At 41.1% G+C, this 13,000-nt stretch overlaps 1 protein-coding gene across 1 annotated transcript in view; it reads left to right on the forward strand.

The window, feature by feature from the left end:
* Positions 1-9,193: 9,193 nt before the first annotated feature.
* FAT2 (FAT atypical cadherin 2) overlaps positions 9,194-13,000 on the forward strand; it is a 73,571-nt gene continuing 69,764 nt past the window's right edge. Inside the window, exon 1 of the mRNA XM_070933863.1 lies at positions 9,194-12,449. Coding sequence (XP_070789964.1) covers positions 9,194-12,449 — 3,256 coding nt within the window. The remainder of the gene's footprint in view (positions 12,450-13,000) is intronic.

The following is a 13,000-nucleotide window of genomic DNA, read 5'->3' on the forward strand; positions in this document are numbered from 1 at the left end:
GGTAGGCAGATAAGGTGAACAAAATTTTTGAGGTATATTTTGGAACCTAAAATTCTTAATTTATCTGCAAGTAATTTAACTGTCTATCTCTCTCATTGATTTTTTTGTGTTTGCGTGCTTTTTAATCAATTTTTGATTCCTGGCAACTGCTAGATAGGTCCCTACAGTTTTCTTGGCAGAGTTTCTTTTTCCATAAGTGCCTTGCCATTTTGCTCCTTGCTAGGCTGATAGAGATTAATGGTATAAGGTTATCAGTTAGCTTCATGCCTAAGGCAGGACTAGAACTCATGGTCTCCTGGGTCCTGTCCTGATGCCTTAAACACTACACCAAACTTAATCTCTAGCTGATTGGAAGCTAGAGAAAGCTAGAAAGACTAAAAATTTAATTCAGTGCCCATGGTTTGACTTTGCATATGTTCATTCATACCTAGAAGAGAAATACTAGGATCGTTATGTATGCCACACAGGTCCTGATATATAATAAGGAGGACTTCCTTGTTAATTCCTAGATTATCATCCTGGTTTGTTAAGCCAAGTTTGACTTTTAGGCATGCTGGATCTCTGACAGTAGCAATGGGAGGAACAAGAAGAGAGGCAGGAATATGCACCCATTGCCTCGTCCACATCATGCTTTACAGAACATAGACTAACTTCCAAACACATCATATGAATGCTATATGGCAATTTTATCTGTTTCTTTAAAGAAATTTGTTTGAATTTCCTTTGCTTCAGACATAAACATAATGCTCATGAATTCATAGTTAGAAGAACTCGCAATTTGAATTTCATCATCTTCGTTTTCTTCATATCACAATACTGTAGCAATTGGGAGGGATTGCCAAGTATTCATTTCTCACTAATATCACTTGTAAGTGAATGGTTACAGAACCAAAATCTTCATGCATTTATGTAGTGTCCTTGATGCCTTCTGAAAGAAGCCATAGTTACACCTAGAGCAGGGGTGTCAAACTCAAGGCCCGCCGGCCTATCCGGCCCATAGGGTGCTTAGATCTGGCCCATGGGGGCCACCCTGGAAACAGTGAAGGACCAGCCCTTGGTGCCTCTGCCAGCAAAAACAGAGCTTGGGAAGGCCATGCGCCTCCCGAGCTCCGTTTTTGCTGGCAGAGGCGCTTGGGCCACCACAGGCACCCCTGACACGAGTGATGTCCACGTCCACCTTGGCCATGTCCACCCAGTCCCCCGAGGTCAAACACAACCCTGATGTAGCCCTCAATGAAATCGAGTTTGACACCCCTGACCTAGAGTATGCTGGGCAGGAATTGTATACCCCATCTGCAATATAGAAATCATCTCTGAAAACCCTAAAATGCTGAAGGTTTTCCCAAGTCCCATCTGCAGCTTCTTTAGGCAAACAAAGACAAAATGGTATTTCTGCAGACAGCCATCTGCTATCTAATCTCCTAATGTATTAATTTATCTTTCTTTATTATCCTGGGGCTCATGATAGTACAAAGCCTCATCCTGTGTGTTTACTGTATGGAGTTATACTTCTCTTAGGTAACTTGATTGTTTACAGAATAATATCAAAATGCACATAATTGGAGTGTGAGCCATTTCTTATCTCCAGGGTTATAGCCTCCATTATAATGGCTGATTGTAGATTGAGAAGGACAGACGAAAAATATAAAAAACAGTACCCCAGTTTAGCCACTGCTTTTCGACTTGATTATAGGCCCCTCATGACATTGGTTGTGTTCACATATTAAGTGACAATACAGTTTGCTAAGCTTACTGTGGTTGAATATAGCTACTGCTATCACTACTAATATAGCTTACTAACCATGTAAATTCACTGTGGTTCAAATTCAGTACTTTCCAATATTTTCAGGAACAATAAAAGTCAGGATAGATCCATACTATGTACTATATTTTTTGCTGCACATCATTTTTTGAATGATGATAATATTATAATGACATATATTTATGTATATCATACTTTGTATGACAACTTCTTGCAAGGCCATGCTCAAAGTATATACTTATCTGAAGAAAGGGTATGATTTTAAAAATCACATTTTCTGTTAGAAAGGCAAAGCAATGGGTGTTGTGTCATTTTTGAATGCTGGTATGCCAAAACTAATGAAATGATATTTTTGTAGTCCTCTGTTCATTCTGATCAATCTTATTTTTTTTAAAAAAAAAAGGGGGGGGAGGGTTCTAACTAATCAAAAGAGGGTAACGTTAAATATGTCTGCTGTGTATTTGTATATTCAATAAGCACTTTATCAGGGACTGCACTTAATTGTACCACTATCAAAACAAACCCACAAAAATTAAAGATCTGCACTAAAGGAATTAAATCTCTCTCTGATCTCTTGATCACTTACAGCCAAGTCCATTGTCTACTGTTGAGTCTTTGATGTTTTTTAAAAATACCTTTTCAGTCACAGGAACATAAAATTTCCAGTGATTCTCCCAAACTCTAATTTTTCATCATAGTGAACTATGCTTCTACAGTATGAATGACTTCTGTCTGTATGCCTGCTAACCAGCTTCCTGATCAGCAGATCACAGAAAGCCCTAACATTTTTTTTCCAAGGGAGATTGAGGGCATGCTCAATAAATCTTGGCTGAATGTTCAGTTCAGAAGGTTTAGTTTATGTCTTCTGTAGCAGCCCTCTTACGTTTAATCCTCTGCTAATCTCAATTTGAATCTCTTTTTTTGGAGGTAAGTCCTAGTTTTGTTGTTTATTACCAGATTTTCATCTTTTTGAAACCCCTATGTTTGCCTATGGGAGGAACTGTGTCAGCTTCCCTCAAGTGTAGCGAAGTGAGAAGATAGGGCAGTTTGCAAAGGTAGATATCGGTATTCACTGTGCCAGAATTAATGCAAGGACATCATAGTTCAACCATCCTCCACCCATGAGAATTTCCCCAAAATTCTCTTTAAAAGCAGTCTCAAGAATCAATACCTTTTCATCAGATTAAATGTGAACTGACAGAAACTGATGTGAGGGGATTTTTCTGCTGTGCATTACTATGTACAATAATTGGATTCCCAATGGAAAAGGTAGGAGTTATAAATGTAAGAATAACTGTCCTTTTAATTCTTTGCTCTTCTGGAGAAGTAATCTCCTGTGATTTCTTGTATATTTGTTTATTTAACCTGCTATTTTCAAGTGACCTTTTCAGAGAATGAAGCAATGTGTACGGCAAAGCCAGATTTCTGGTCAGTATTCTTTTCCCCCTCTTGCATGAGGTTGTAGATAGGCCTTTTCTTGTTCTACCTAAGGCTTCTATCACAGAGATCCACATGTAGAAACATGTTTATGATCTTGTTAAAGAGCACTAGAAAAAATAAAGAAAAGGATGCAGGTGGAGAAATCTCTTCCAGTTTTTCAGGTGACTCACAACAGGGTCAGTTTTATTAGTATGGTAAAGTACAAAACTCGGAAAGGTGACTGGGGTGAAGATTAAGAAGCATACCTTAAGCAAATGTATGAAAAGAACGCACAGATATATAATCAGTCTTCTCTTGATTCTCTAGTCAAGATAATATTCTATCAAATTCTCCCAAGTTTATCAGACAATGATTCCAACACTCCTGTGCATACACCAGGGGTCCCCAACCCCCAGTCCGTGGACCGGCATCGGTCCGTGGCATACTAGTAACCAGGCCATGCGTAACCAGTAACTAACCAAGCAAAGCCCCATCTATGGGATGAAGGCAGTACATGAAACCATACCCCCTCCAGTCTGCGGAAAAACCTCTTTCTATGGAACTGATCCCTGTTGCCCAAAAGGTTGTGGGCCACTGGTCTACATTGTGGAAAGACGAGGACATGCAGGGAAATATATATCTGAGAGATGAATGCAGCAATGTTTAGAGATGGTTAAGAATGATTATGCACTCGGTAGATATTGATCATTCTTTGAACTGTGTATTCTTCCAGCACAGTTGTATCAGGGTGAGTTCATTTAAACAAAGAAAGCTAAACCACTTCAACATAACTTCAGTATAATAGATTCTATTTTTCCTGCACCTTGTTTTCCTCTCCCAAACTCATACATTTCCTCTTTTCGATGTGCATTTTTTACTATATGAACCTCAGAGCAGAAACTGTATAGGTGACAATTCCTCCTGGTCACAAAGGAGGAAGCCTCTTTGACCAGTATGGAAACACAAGGTCTAAACCTCTTAGTAGAAAACATTGCCGAGAGCTTAACAGTTCTGTTTCAGATAATTTATTAGTCCTGCACATTTTGCATGCTGCAGATCTGAAACCATAGCAGTACTGAAAGGAAGAGAGAAAATAGCTTTCCTTGTTCATCCCTTTTTGCTGCAGCTGTAAGCTTTACTAAATTGTGCTGTACAAGAGTATAATATAGTCTTGGGATGTTCCAATTTATGTTATTGATGTTTTTTGTGCAATTTAATCTTTAGTTTGACTATATGCATGTTAGAATGCTTGTACATTGTCACAATCCTTCTACCCTCTCGAGCAGTTTCATGCTATTTCTTAGAAGAAGTTACTGCTGCTCCCTGGAATAAGGAAAGTGAGGAAAGGGAAAGGTTAGGAAAGATGTTCAGTTGCAAGTTGTCAAGCCCTATGTAGTTGGCAAACCCAAGAACGGAGAATTAGTTGGACTTTAGAGAAGAATTTCAAAAGCTAGTCAGAGGTAAGAACTGATTTTGAAAACTGCAAAAGGAGTTTCCTAGCATTATTTGAATCTGAATAATTGCCACTTCAGATTTACATATAGCAGTAGCAATAGCACTTAGACTTATATACAGTGTTTTACAGCCCTCTCTAAATAGTTTTTTACAGTCAGCATATTGCCCCCAACAATCTGGGTCCTCATTTTACTGACCTCGGAAGGATGGAAGGATGAGTCAACCTTGAGACTGGTGAGACCCGAACTGCCAAACTGCTGGCAGCCGGTGATCAGCAGAAGTAGCCTGCAGTATTGCATTCTAACTACTGCACCACTGCAGCTTGTATAAAGTAATATATGGTTGATCTTGCTTCTCCATGTGCTATTATGCTCTTTGTCTAGTCTCTAGATCAGCGGTTCTCAACCTGGGGGTCGCGACCCCTTTGGGGGTTGAACGGCCATTTCACAGGGGTCGCCAAAGCCCTCTCTCGCCCCCCCCCCCACGCCTTCCCTCACCCTCTGCCTCTGTTGGATCGCCGGTCGTCGTTCGCTTACCCCGCCCACTCCCAATCTGTTGCTGCCTCCGGAGTCCCAGTTGATGGCTAGAGGGAAACAAACCAGTGGTGGGATTCTGCCGGTTCTTGGTGGTTTGTTAAATTGCTGGCTCGCCCCGCCCCTTGCCAATAAATAGTGGGGGTGGGGCGGGGCGAGGGGTGGGCGAGCCAGTAATTTAACAAACGGTTCGGTGTTTTTTTTGCAATTTATTGGCCTCGCAGCACACCGAACTGTTTGTTAAATTGCTGGCTCCTCCGCCCCTCGCCTTGCCCCGCCTCCCACCAGCGCGGCGTCAGCTTACCCTAGCCCAGGGCTGGGCAATTGTGGCTCTTTTACAACCTGTGGACTTCAACTCCTGCCTAGCCCATTCTGGGGAATTGTGGAGAATTCTGGGAGTTGAAGTCCACAAGTCTTAAAGCTGCCAAGGTGGGAGACATCTGCTGTTACACTGTAGAATCCTTTCAAGCATGAAGATGGCCAAGTAAGTATCCTCCTTGAGAGACAACAGTTGAACATCAGGAGGGCTGTTAGAGGGCAGGGCTACATTTGGAAATTTTTGCATTTTTGCAGGTGGTGCAATATGGTCTGGTGTCTGCAATGGAGAGCAAAATCCGGCTTCTTCTCTCCGCTGTAAGTTCGGCATCAGGATTCCACCTTGGTATATTTGCAGCACAAGGCAGCCCTCCTCTCTTGCCGCTTGAGACTCGGAGCAGTAAACAGCGTCCGGTTTGGGGATCAGCCGGATTTTGCTCTCCATTGCTCTCTCAGCCCCCTGCAAGCTCTCGTCTCTCGAGGAGCGCTCCCTGAAGTGGTGCGGGAAACTTTGGTTGGGCTTCTCGAGAGATGAGAGCTTGCAGGGGGCCGAGAGAGCAATGGAGAGCAAAATCCAGCTGCTCCCCGAACCAGACGCTATTTACCGCTCCGAGTCGGCAGGAAACGAGGGCTGCCTTGCACCGCAAATATACCAAGGCGGAATCCTGATGCTGCACTTACAGCAGAGAGAAGAAGCTGGATTTTGCTCTCCATTGCAGACACCAGATCGGCCCCCTGCAAGAGAATGAGAGAGAGAAAGTGGGGGAGAGTGGGGGAGAGAGAGGGAAAGAGAAAGGGGGGGAAGAGAGAAAAAGAATGAGAGAAAGAGGGGGAGAGAGCGAGAGGAAGAGTGGGGGAGAGAGAGAAGGGGGAGAGAAAGAATGAGAGAGTGGGGGAGAGAGAGAAGGGGGAGAGAATGAGAGAATGAGAGAATGAGAGAGAGAGTGGAGGAGAGAGAGAAGGGGGAGAGAAAGAATGAGAGAGTAGGGGAGAGAGAGAAGGGGGAGAGAAAATGAGAGAGAGAGAGAATGGGGGAGAGAGAGAGAAAGAGGGGGGAGAGAATGAGAGAGAGAGAGTGGGGAAGAGAGGGAGAAAGAGGGGGGAGAGAAAGAGAGAATGAGAGAGGGGGGAGAGAGAGAGAGAAAGAGGGGGGGAGAGTGCCTGAAGGACCCTATCCCGTCACTGGGAGTCCAGGTGCTTCAGCAAGTGGCGCACTGGTCTGCAAAATTTAAAATTATGAACTTGGTGGTCCCTGAGGTCCAAAAGGTTGGGGACCCCTGCTCTGGAGGATTTAAGTAGCTTAACTGTGCTTGCATGTCAATACCAGAATTACAGAGTTGGAAGGGACCTTTGGAGGTTTCTGGTCCAGAGATCTCCAACCTTGGCAACTTTCTTTGTCTGGCCTGATGCTTCCTGAGAGGCAGGGGGTCTCTCCGAATGGGACCCCCTCCCCAAAAGGCTGGCCCCAAAGCCCTAGCTCAGAGGTCTTCAAACTTGGCAGCTTTAAGACTTGTGGACTTCAACTCCCAGAATTCTCTAGCCAGCATAGCTGGCTGGGGAATTCTGGGAGTTGAAGTCTGCCAGGCTTAAAGTTGCCAAGGTTGGTGATCTCTGGACTAGAAGATAAATGATGGCATAAATGATGACCGGTTAAAAGTGCGAGGACCTGTCAGAAATTACTTTTTTTCAGCCCTCTGGATAGTCCCTATGTGCATATGGACTACTCAGAGGGCTGAAAAAGTTATTTTTGACCGGTCCTCGCACTTTTGACCAGTCCTTGAACTTACGACTGTCTCACATTTCACGTTTTGCGTCCTATCTTGTCACCGTGGTGAAGAGAAGTGGTGGTGAAATGATTGACACGGTTGTTAAGAATGCCACAATGGGCATAAATGTGAGGATGGTCATAAGTGTGAGGACCGGTCAAAAGTGCGAGGACCTGTCAGAAATCACTTTTTTCAGCCCTCTGAGTAGTCCCTATACACATAGCCATGGCCACCTGGTCGCATGACCAGCTAGCCACGCCCACCCAATCACATGACCTCCAAGCCATGCCCACAAAATAAGCCACGCCCACAGAACCGATAGTAAAAAAATTTAGAACCCACCCCTGGTTGGGGGTCACCACAACATGAGGAACTGTATTAATGGGTCGCGGCATTAGGAAGGTTGAGAACCACTGCTCTAGATGATCAGTGTACTCCAACCTAGTGCCCTGATAATATTGGACTGTAGTTCTCATAATTCTTAGCAAGTAAGGCCAATTATGGGAGTCCAATACATTTGGAGAATATTTAAGGGAAACTGGTACAGACTAAATATAACATACAGTGGTGAAATGGTTAGAAACTAGGGGTGAAATGCTCCTGAACCGGGCCGGATCACCCAGTCCGGTAGCGATCTTGGCTGGTGGTTCGGTGGTCCAGTAGCGATGGCGGAGCAAAGCTCCACCCACCCGCCCAGGTGTCATTAGTTCCTGGTTTTAACCAGGAAGTAATGTGTTTTTTACCTTCTGCACATGTGCAGAAGGTTTTGCGCATGTGCAAAAGGTCTGTACACACGCGGCACGTGCGCTTCCAAACCAGTAAGGAAGGTAAATAGATTTCACCCCTGTTAGCAACTGACAGCTATACTGTATGCCAAATGAAATGGTATTTTAATATAACATGTTTTTCTCATGTTACTGATTAGTGTGCTTGTAGGGGTCAGAGAATAATTTCCCAATTATACTGTGAAACAATACTGGATTAACTATTAAAACGGTTGCTCTTTATAGAAAGAAATTGGTACTTTCCAATTGCTGTATAACTCTTGATATTACACACACACACACACACACACACACACACACACACAATTTATGCAGCACATCAAGCCTTAATGAGATTTATTTGATTTATAGATTAACATGATGTATGAACCATGCCAATTATATTAACCATTTACTAAGACATGAGTCGTGTGAAGAACGTTTCTACAATTCAATAAGGAAAACGGTGACAACTTCCTGAATACCACATTATGTACAGCTCAAAATCTCCATATTGTATGTAATTTTACCATAAAATGTCATATTAAGGCTGCAGTGCTTTGGCTTCAATTCCAGAAAGGTGCTTCAGCCCAAATGAGTTGCAGAATCCAATCTAAAAGTAGCTTCATCTTTTCTTGGAATCATGCAGCTGCTGTACAGTCATAACATATATTTTGTTGCTATCTAAAAAGCATGTCATTATGGGATTCTCTCAAATTGTAGACTAATTACTACTAACCTAAATAAATGGATCAAGAAAAAAGAATCTAGTAAGCTTTTAAACTACAAACATTTTGTTTCAGAAGAAAAGAAATGGAAATCAGTTTCTTGCCTGAACTGGAAAAGGCATATAGAGCAGCAGATGACAAATCTGGATGACAATATGCATCTTACAGGGTCACAATTCAGCATTCCTAAACAGTCCAATATGTGCAGAATGAGCTGTCTTAGAAATTGAGATGGTACAGTTAAAATAGAAAATAAAACTATTTCTGATTTTTTATCTTGAAAAGGTTTCTGAAATAATAAATCTGTGTTGTTTTAAGATTTTAAAAAATGACAAAAAGAACTTGGTAAATAGTAAACATGTAGCTTAGGTGACACATTACGTTTTTATATCATGCTTTGTCTAAAGCCATTCACTCTCTTGTTTTCATTTTCTTCCATTTAGGATCTGCAATGGATACAAGGAAGCTTTTTGTGAACTTTGCCCTTTGCCTAGCATTCTTTCTGGCTTGTGAGGGAAATTCGGAGAAAGGCAATGGATCCCTTTTACACTTTACCTATCCTCTTTATAACACTTCAATCTATGAAAACTCAGCACCCAAAACTTATATGGAGAACTATGTCAAAATGGGTATATACATCAAAGACCCAGCATGGGATATCAAATATAAAATAGTTTCTGGGGACACTAGTGGTCTCTTTAAAGCTGAAGAATATATTGTTGGAGATTTCTGTTTTTTAAGAATTAGAACCAGAAGCGGTAACACTGACCGGTTGAACCGGGAGTTCAAAGACAAGTATCTTTTAATTATCCATGCCACAGAGAAAACATTTGCCTACGAGACATGGGCCAAGGTGCTGGTCCAAATTCTTGACAGAAATGACCTAAAGCCTCTATTCTCACCCCCTTCTTATAAAGTGACTGTTGAAGAAGACACACCTCCGAAAACCACAATTGGCTTGGTCAGTGCCACAGATGCTGATATTGGCCAGAATGCAGAATTCTATTATACGCTAAGTACAAGGTCACAATTGTTTACCATTCATCCCACCAGTGGAATAATCATGAGTGCAGTGAGACTGAATGCTACCCACAGAGGGAAGCACCAGTTAAAGGCCTTGGCTGTGGACAGAATGAGGAAGATCTCTGAAGGAAATGGTTTTGGAAACATGGCCAGTCTTACCATCCTGGTGGAACCATCTACCAGGAAACCACCTGTTATTGCTTCAGTGAAGCCAGTTGATTCTGCTGAAGATCTCCTCTATGCTACTTTAAGTGTAAAAACTGATGGCTCAGGATCTGGGGTAGATTCTGTTGATATTGTGGATGGAGACCCAAGAGGGCATTTCAGGGCCATCAGATCATACATGGAAAGTAATGACTTCATGATAATGTCAGACAAAGAGATCAATTGGAGCAACAACCCACTTGGTTTCAATCTCAGCTTGCAGGCTAAAGACAAGAACAAGCCACCTCTTTTTTCCCAGACTGTATTTGTTCAAATACACCCTTCTAAATATACCTCTGCCAAATTTGAAAAAGATATTTATCAAGTCCAACTCAATGAATGTGTGCTCCCTGGAAGTCATGTTGCCATGGTTCAAATTACTCCAGTTCTCCAAAATATAAAATATATGCTGAAACTAAGTTCTGATAGCATTAACTTTAAAATCAACCCACAAACTGGTCTGATAACTACAGCAAAACAAATAGATTTCCATGAACAGTCTCATTTTGAATTTCAAGTTACAGCCAGTTATAGACACCTTTCTACCACTGTTATTGTTGACGTTGTTGATTGCAACAATCATGCTCCTAGCTTCACCCAATCTTCATACCTGAGTAATTTTGATGAAAATCTGCCTCCTGGCTCAAGTGTCTTCTCAGTAAAGGCTACAGATAGTGATAGTGGGGAGAATGGCTTCATTACATACAACATAGCCAATCAGAGGACTGTTCCATTTGTCATTGACCCATTTACAGGTGTCATATCTACTACTAAATTAATGGATTATGAGTTAATGCAGAGGTGGTATTATTTGCGTATCTGGGCATCAGATTCAGGATCTCCTTTTCGTCATCAGACTGAAATTTATGTTTCCCTCATTCTGAATAACCTAAATGATAATGTGCCAGTATTTGAGAAGATTAACTGCAATGGAAGCATTCCATGGGATTTACCTATTGGGTACTCTGTGTTCACAGTTTCAGCCATTGATAGAGATGAACTAAATCCCATAAAATATGAAATCAAGTCTGGCAATGAAGAACAGTTTTTTGAATTGAATCCTGTGTCTGGTGTTATTTCCCTTAGAGCACATTTCAAGGATCTCCACTACCACTCACGCCTACCAATCTCCTATGCTCTCAAAATTAGCGCTACTGATGGAAATAATTCTGCATCCCCAGCATGTATAAATATTACTGTGGTCAACCAGGAAACTCCTCTCTCTTTTCAATGTGAGGAAACGGGGGTGCTCAAGGAACTGGCTAACACCATAATCCATTTTGCTGACTCCCCATCTCCAGACCACCAGGATGAAGATTCCTCCTTGAATACATATCTTATAAACCATCATGCACCACAGTTTGATGACACATTTCCACGGTCTATTGATATACTGGAGACAGCTCCAGTTAACTCTACCATTGCTCAGTTCACAGCCATAGACAGTGATACTGGCTTTAATGGAAAGATGGTCTATGTCATCTCTTCAGGAAATGAGGAGAGCTGTTTTGATATTGACACAGAAACAGGTCTGCTGCTGGTACTTTCTCCTTTGGACCATGAAAGAACAAGTTTCTATGTGCTTAACATCACAGTATATGATCTCGGCAGTCCTCAGAAGTCAACATGGAAATTATTAGCTGTGAATGTTCTGGATGCAAATGATAATGCACCTACATTTTTGCAAAACACATATTTAATAACTATACCAGAGGACATAAAAATGGGTACAACAGTTGCTGTGTTGACAGCTAATGATGCTGATACAAATGACAACAGCAGAGTGAAATATTCCTTTCTCACACACAGTGATAAATTTGCTATCAACAGTGTTACTGGAGAAGTAGTAGTGACTGCTACTCTTGATAGAGAATTGGAGCCTCAGTACATATTAAAAGTTGAAGCCAGAGACCAGCCACAAAAGGGTCATCAACTCTTTGCAATTACTGACCTGGTTATTTCTTTGGAAGATGTAAATGACAATCCTCCCTACTGCATCCCAGCCTTGAACAAGATGAATGTTCCTGAGGACTTGCCTTCGGGGACCACCCTACTCTTCCTGGAAGCCTTTGATCCAGATATTACCTCTGAGGGAGAGCTGAAATACAGTCTGATCAGTGATAATGAAAATATGTTTCATCTGAATGAATTTACAGGGTCTTTAACATTGGAAAAAGAATTAGATTATGAAAAAATGGATTTTTATAATCTCTCTGTGAAGATCAGTGATGCTGGGATGCCCTATTCTCTCTCTTCTCTCTGCTACATTGAGATAAATGTTTTGGACATTAATGAAAATCTGCACCCTCCTTCCTTTGATTATTTTGTGCATGAAGGATCAGTGAAAGAAAACATCCAAGAAGGGACACCTGTGATGAGGGTAGTAGCTCAAGACGGTGATAGAGGAAAAGATGGACAAATCCAGTATTTCATCAGAGAGGGATCTGGCATGGCTCTCTTCAACATTGAAAATGACACAGGTAATAATGGGGCATTATAGAAGAAGGGAGAATAGAAGAGGAATGGTTAAATGATAACTTATTATTTGATCTAAGATTTTGATTTATCATTATTTTCTCTGGTATTAACATCATAAACCTTCTAGTATACAATAAACATTTATATATAACATACATATATATATATATATATATATATATATGTAATATATAGTATACAATAAATATATATATATATATAGTATACAATATATATATATATAGTATACAATAAAAATTTTCAGTTGGACCTGATTTTATAGAATATTTTTTTCTTTACTTGTTTGTTTAATGGTAAGATTGGATCAGTTATATAGCTTGCATTATATTGGTTAGGATAGATTTAAGTTTGCAGAAACTGAAAATATAGTCATTGTAAAGATGAAAAGTACATTTCCATAGATTAAGTTGCTTTTGTTCAAGAGTTCCAGAAGAGAAACTCCACTTTAATTCTCAAAAAAAAAAAAAAAAACACCCACCACCCTGTATTTAATTTTGTTCTTGCCAGTAGAAATCATATAATACTCTGTTTC

This window comes from Pituophis catenifer, unplaced genomic scaffold, assembly GCF_029215685.1.
Source record: "Pituophis catenifer annectens isolate HBS135680 unplaced genomic scaffold, rPitCat1.0.hap2 SCAF_2, whole genome shotgun sequence".
NCBI lineage: Eukaryota > Metazoa > Chordata > Lepidosauria > Squamata > Colubridae > Pituophis > Pituophis catenifer.